Source organism: Tupaia chinensis, unplaced genomic scaffold (genome assembly GCF_000334495.1).
Source record: "Tupaia chinensis unplaced genomic scaffold, TupChi_1.0 Scaffold000332_1, whole genome shotgun sequence".
In the NCBI taxonomy this organism is placed as follows: Eukaryota; Metazoa; Chordata; class Mammalia; order Scandentia; family Tupaiidae; genus Tupaia; species Tupaia belangeri.
Window position 1 is genome coordinate 2,749,494 of NW_006159826.1, and position 6,143 is coordinate 2,755,636.

At 56.1% G+C, this 6,143-nt stretch overlaps 1 protein-coding gene across 3 annotated transcripts in view; it reads right to left on the reverse strand.

Moving 5' to 3' along the window:
* Positions 1-1,367: 1,367 nt before the first annotated feature.
* MLPH (melanophilin) overlaps positions 1,368-6,143 on the reverse strand; it is a 52,683-nt gene continuing 47,907 nt past the window's right edge. For 2 of the 3 annotated variants that reach the window (XM_006151965.3, XM_027773228.1), the window contains 2 exons: positions 5,758-5,858; positions 1,368-1,739 (listed from right to left, as the gene is read on the reverse strand). In XM_006151965.3, coding sequence (XP_006152027.1) covers positions 1,713-1,739; positions 5,758-5,858 — 128 coding nt within the window. In that variant the 3' untranslated portion in view covers positions 1,368-1,712. The remainder of the gene's footprint in view (positions 1,740-5,757; positions 5,859-6,143) is intronic. The other variant, XR_335062.3, reaches the window with a different exon arrangement.

Sequence of the window (6,143 nt, forward strand, 5' to 3'; positions counted from 1 at the left end):
CCAGAGAATCTTCCAAGCAGTAGAACTGTGAATAGCGTTTGGCCTTATCTAAAGCCATCACCTTGTGGGATGCCGTGAAGTGTCAGGAAAAAACACCACGGTCGGTGCGTGCTCATGGTCAGTCAGCTGTGCCGACGTCTCCGGGAGAAGTACAGGTGGCTGCCTCCCAGCCATGCACTTTAGGATCTGAACCTTACGCAGAGGGAGAGGTTGGAGAGCTCCTTGGACTGTCCTATTTGGGGCGGCAGGAAACACCTCCCGGATAGGCCTCGGGACTCAGCCTGACTCGTCTCTGCTGCCCGTGGGACTCGAAGGAAGCCGCCCCACCCTGGCCACCGCCCCTGCTGGGGACCTCAGTGAGCGTGAGGTGTGACTGCTGCTACGAGACTCCAAGGACTCTCTGGGGAGCCCACCGGACTCCAGTTAAAAGCAGGGGAGCCTCACAGACATCCAAATGAACTGAATCCTGCTCTGTCCAAGGGGGAGGGCACTGGGAGGTTGTCTTTGAAACCGAGGGCAAGTGGGTGGTTGATTCCTGCCTGCCCCCCACCCTGTCCAGGCCAGGCATCGCCCTCTGCCCTCTGACCCACTGGATTCTGCCATGGCAGAGGCAGGCTGGAACCCTGGCCTTCACCCCACTCTCCCCGGGCGCCATCGCTGTCCCTCTGGCAGGTCCTCCGTGCCTGCATCTGGGCCTGGTCGATGCTCACTCGCTCCCGTCCACCTGCTCCACTTTGACCCTGGTGTAACTTCTGCTGCTCCGTGGTCTAGGGGAACCTGCAGGTTGGGTGCATGCGGGGCAGGGACAGGGGTGTCTGCCCCTCCCTCGTCACTCAGCTGGGCATGAGTCCAGCCACTGTCTCGATGCCTCATTCCCAAGCACACTCACAGAGAAATATGCACACATGGAAATATACCCACACGGAAATAAACACATGTGGAAATACACCCACATGGAAATATACACACACAGATACACCTACACAGAGATAGACCCACACAGAAATACACCCACACGGAAATACACCCACACAGATAGACCCACACAGAGATACATCCACACAGATAGACCCACACAGAGATACACCCACGCAGAGATACATACATGGATACACCCACAGAGAAATACACACACATGGAAATACACCCACATGGAAATACACACATGGACATACACACACACAGAGCTACACACACACAGAGATTCAGACACACAGAGATACAAAGACACAGAGATACACCCACACAGAGATCCACACACACAGATCCACACACAGAAACACGCCCACACAGAGAAACATCCACGTCCTCTGCGCTGTGGTGCAGACGGTCAAGGATCAGCACAACTGGAGTCTTAGCGAGTCGTCTCTTCTCTGCTCTATTCATGACGGCGACATAAGAAAGCCAAGAGGGATGGGGCAGCAGGCCACCCTGGGGAAGCCCTCTCCTTCCGAAGGCTGGGACAGCGTGGTTCTGAACGGTCCCACAGCTCAGGGCAGGGCAGGCCCGGGGCGGCCTTGGAAACAGTCGTGAACTCGAGTGAGCAGCGAGGGCTCAGAGCTGCTGTCGTTTCGCAGGGGGCCGCCACACGGACAGGTTTCTTCTCGTCTCTCACCAGGACGATGATGGTGACCATGCAGGGCAGCAGTGCAGAGCCAGTGGGGGTGGCGAGCGTGTGGTGACTGCTCCGTCCTCGTCCCATGAACCACCCTTTATGGCTGGTGGGCCACCACAGGTTTCTGTGAGGCACAAAAACACATCACATGTAAGTGCACATACTCATGCATGTTTACATGAGTGAGAATAGATACACATGGACACACACAGGCAGGTACAACAACCACACACGGCTGTGCACAGAGAGACATATAATTACACATGGTGTGTATACAGACAGATACTGGGGTGTGCACACACAGACACAGGGTGTGCAAGCAGAGACATACACCTGGGTGTGCACACAGAAATATGCAGACTCAAACACAGGAGTGTAAACACAGACACTGCTATAAATGCAGAGATACACATGTGCACAGAGACACACAGGCATGGGTGTGTACACAGATACACATATGCATACAGAAACAGACACATGGATGCACATGCAGACACATCACACAGAGACAGAGGCATGGGTATATTCACAGATATACACACAGAAGCACACACAGGAGCATGTGCAGAGACCACACATGCACACAGAGACACAGACATGGGTGTGTATGCAGACATACACAGAGAAACACACACTGGTGCACATGTGGAGATACACACATGCACACAGAGACATAGACATGGGGTGTACACAGATGTACACAGAGAGAAACATACATTGGGTTCACATGCAGAGACACACATGTGCACATGGAGACACAGCATGGGGTGTACACAGATGTACACATAGAAGCACATGCAGGTGCACACACAGAGACATGCACATGCACACAAAGACACAGACATGGCTGTGTACACGGATGTACACACAGAAGCACACATGGGTGTACATGCAGAGATACACACATCACACAGAGATACAGACACGGGGTGTGTACATGGATATACACACAGAAGTACACACAGGAGCACATGCAAAGACCACACATGCACACACCAGGACACAGACATGGATGTGTACAGATATACACACAGAAGCACACATGGGTGCACATGCAGAGACACACACATGCACATGGAGATACAGGCATGGTATGTACATGGATGTACCCAGAGAAGCACAATGGGTACACACACAGAGACACACATGTGCACACAAAGACACAGACATGGGGTGTACACAGTTGTACACAGAGAAGCACACACGGGAGCGCATGCAGAGACACATGTGCACACAAAGACATAGACATGGGGTGTACACAGTTGTACACAGAGAAGCACATGGGTGCACATGCAGAGACACACATGCACACAGAGACACAGGCATGGGGTGTACGCAGATGTACACACAGAAGCACATGGGTGTGCATGCAGAGACACACAAATGCACAGAGAGATATAGACATGGGGTGTACACAGATGTACACAGAGAAGCACATGGGTGTGCATGCAGAGACACACAAATGCACAGAGATATAGACATGGGGTGTATACAGATGTACACAGAGAAACACACAGGGGTGCACATGCAGAGACACATGTGCATGCAGAGACACAGACATGGGGTGTATGCAGATGTGCACGTAAGCAGACACCTGGGTGTGTACAGAGAAACACTCTCATGGGTACACACAGAGACATGAGCATGCAGACAGAACACACATGCACACACACACAGGTGTGCACATAGCTGGTCTTTGTCTTTTTAAGGCCTCGGTCAGGCCCCTGGGGTGTCTGACCTCCCTCTGCCTGTCCCTGAGGGGTTGAGGCCAGTGGCTCTGGCTCTGGTCCATGGAGCCCACGGATGGAGAGCACTTCACGTATGAGCTCTGAAGTATAGGAGTGTACTCCTGTTTGAAAGCATTCGGATTCCAAGTCCCAAGGCAGGGTCCTAACTCACTGTCAACCGTCCCCAGTGGGCGATGGCTGCAGGGTCCAGAGGCCTCTTTCCCGGCCCATGTGACGGCCAGGTGTCCCTGCCCTAACGATGTTGTACCGGATACATACACCACCACCCCCGCCATTTCCGGGGACCTGCTGCGAGGACACGCCTCACGGTCATGCCGTCTTATGCTGCTCTCCTGCATCCCCGGTCTGTGTGACGGTGCTGTCCGCGGCATGGCCAGCGGGCGCTCTGATTGGAGTCCCCCCATGTGGCACATCAATGGGGTCATGACTCAGGGTCAGGGACTGTGTGTCTGCACATTGAGGTGCCCCATTTCGGGCGTTGCCTCAGTTTCTTCATTTCCCAGCAGGGGTAGAGCTGGGCCGGCCTCGCCAGGCTCTGAGAGGCCTGATGAGTCACCGCTCTTACTCGAGCCCTGACCCACAGCCTGCAATTCTCAGGAGGGCATGGAAGAGAGCCCCCAGGAGCTCAGCGGTCCCAGGACTGCAGCACCCCTCCTGCACTAGCACCGAGCAGCCGGCTGGGGAGCAGCGGACTGCCCTCCGCTCACTCCATGGAGAGGCACACGTGCCCTCCCGCGATGCCCTGCTCTTCGGCTTACTGATTCCAGAGCGGTGCCAGGTGTGGGAACTGACTAGTGGTGGGATCTGATTAAAACTCAGTTTCCAAGTGTGTGCTAAATTCAGGCAATGTGCCGGTGGGCGTGAAGCTCTGACCAGCACATGGAGGCCAGTCCTGGCAGGAGGGCCCGTCTGGGGCAGTTGACTGCGGACAGCGATGGCGCCCGGTGTACTGTGCATGGAGGGGCTGTGGCGAGAGGACAGGGGCAGATGGGTCGGGTCTCCCGGTCCACTAAAGAGTGACGGAGGAAAACATGTCTCCCTCCTTGCCAGGACTCAGCCCTGCCAGCAGTTTACGTTCAGGTACGCCTTTTGTTGTTTGTTTGTTTTTTTTTGATGAGACAAAGGAGACAGAGAACACAAGAGCAGGAGGGAGGAGAGGGAGGCGTTTTCAGCAGGGTCTAGCCATGCCCATCTTCCTGCCCTGGCATTCCGGTTAGCCCAGACCACAGGCCCGCACCACCCTGCCTGGGCGGGAACTGAACGGGGAACCAAACCGGGACCTCTCACGTGGCCTCAGCCGCCGCACAGTGGTCATGAGACAGAGGAGACAGAGAACACAAGAGCAGGAGGGAGGAGAGGGAGGCGTTTTCAGCAGGGTCTAGCCATGCCCATCTTCCTGCCCTGGCATTCCGGTTAGCCCAGACCACAGGCCCGCACCACCCTGCCTGGGCGGGAACTGAACGGGGAACCAAACCGGGACCTCTCACGTGGCCTCAGCCGCCGCACAGTGGTCATGCCCCTTGCTCCACAGCAGCTGGGCCCAGACATATGTTTTAGAGAAATGCTTTGGAGAATTCCAAGGCAACTTAAAAAAAAAAAAGAATAAAGTGACGCGTAGTCCTCCTTGGGCTGACTCGGGAGAGACGGGGCCAGCAGATCACTGCGCGGACTCTGGAGCTGGTGCGCACTGGAGTGGGGCAGTGTGGCTGGGCACTGCCAGCTGACACGCTGCAGCACAGCCTGGAGGGTGGAGTGAGGGCTTGGGCCTTGGTGGAGCCTGGGCCCCGGCCATCGTGTGCACAGCCAGGACAGAGCACGACCTTGCGGTCTGGAGGTCATGGCGCTGCCTCTGAGCAGCTCTGTGGGTCTGGGAGGCACATTCCTGCCACCTCAAGCAGAGGCCTCGGGCAGCAGGACCATGGGTGACAAGTTTGATGGGCTTGCGACGGGCTCTTGTAACGCTCAACACAAGCAGGCGTTGGAAAGGGGATGCAGCGGGCACAGTCTGCAGGCGCTGGCATTCCCTGGGCTGGCACCCACAGGAGTCTGGGGAGGGTCTGTGACACACGCCCTCGCATGCCATCCGACCAACGCCCTTCACAGAGCTGGGCAGCCCAGGTGGTCCCGGGGAACGTCCTCGAGGTCTAACGGGGCGAGCCCCTCCGGAGAGCGAGGCCACTGCATGACCACTGCCCTTACGACAGTCGGGACACTGTGGGACGTTTCTGACCTTTTACCTTTTGCAGCTTTTAGTTAACGTTATGCTTTGATTCTCTGGTTTTAATTCTCATTCATTCACCCCAATTTTCTGTACTCAGAGAGCTAGATATCGGTACATTGATCTGACAGGCCACGCGTCTCAGAGGTTCCCTGCACCAGGAGGGAAAACCTTACCGCGAAGACCTGGCTGGCCGCCCCTTTCCTCCCGTTGGGGTTCCTCTGTGTCAGGGACCCGCGGTACACCGACTTCCGATGGAAAGATTCGTCCTCTCTGCCTTCGGGGAAAACAGGAGAGGGGCACTTAATCACAAACTTTCTCCGAACAGGTGCGGCCTCCTATCCTCCGAAGAAATGTTAAAAGTGGCATAAATAAGACACGCCCCGCGTCGCTCCGGCAACGGGAAGCATTCTGAGCAGGCCCCAGCACCTTCGCAGCCACGAGAGTGAGCCGTTCAGCCTCCCTTGGCTCTGGGGCAAGCTCCACCCACTACACCCTGCCTCCCGTGGCTCCAGAGACCCCCGCGGAGCGACGTGGATGCCCCGCATACCTGCTCTTTCCC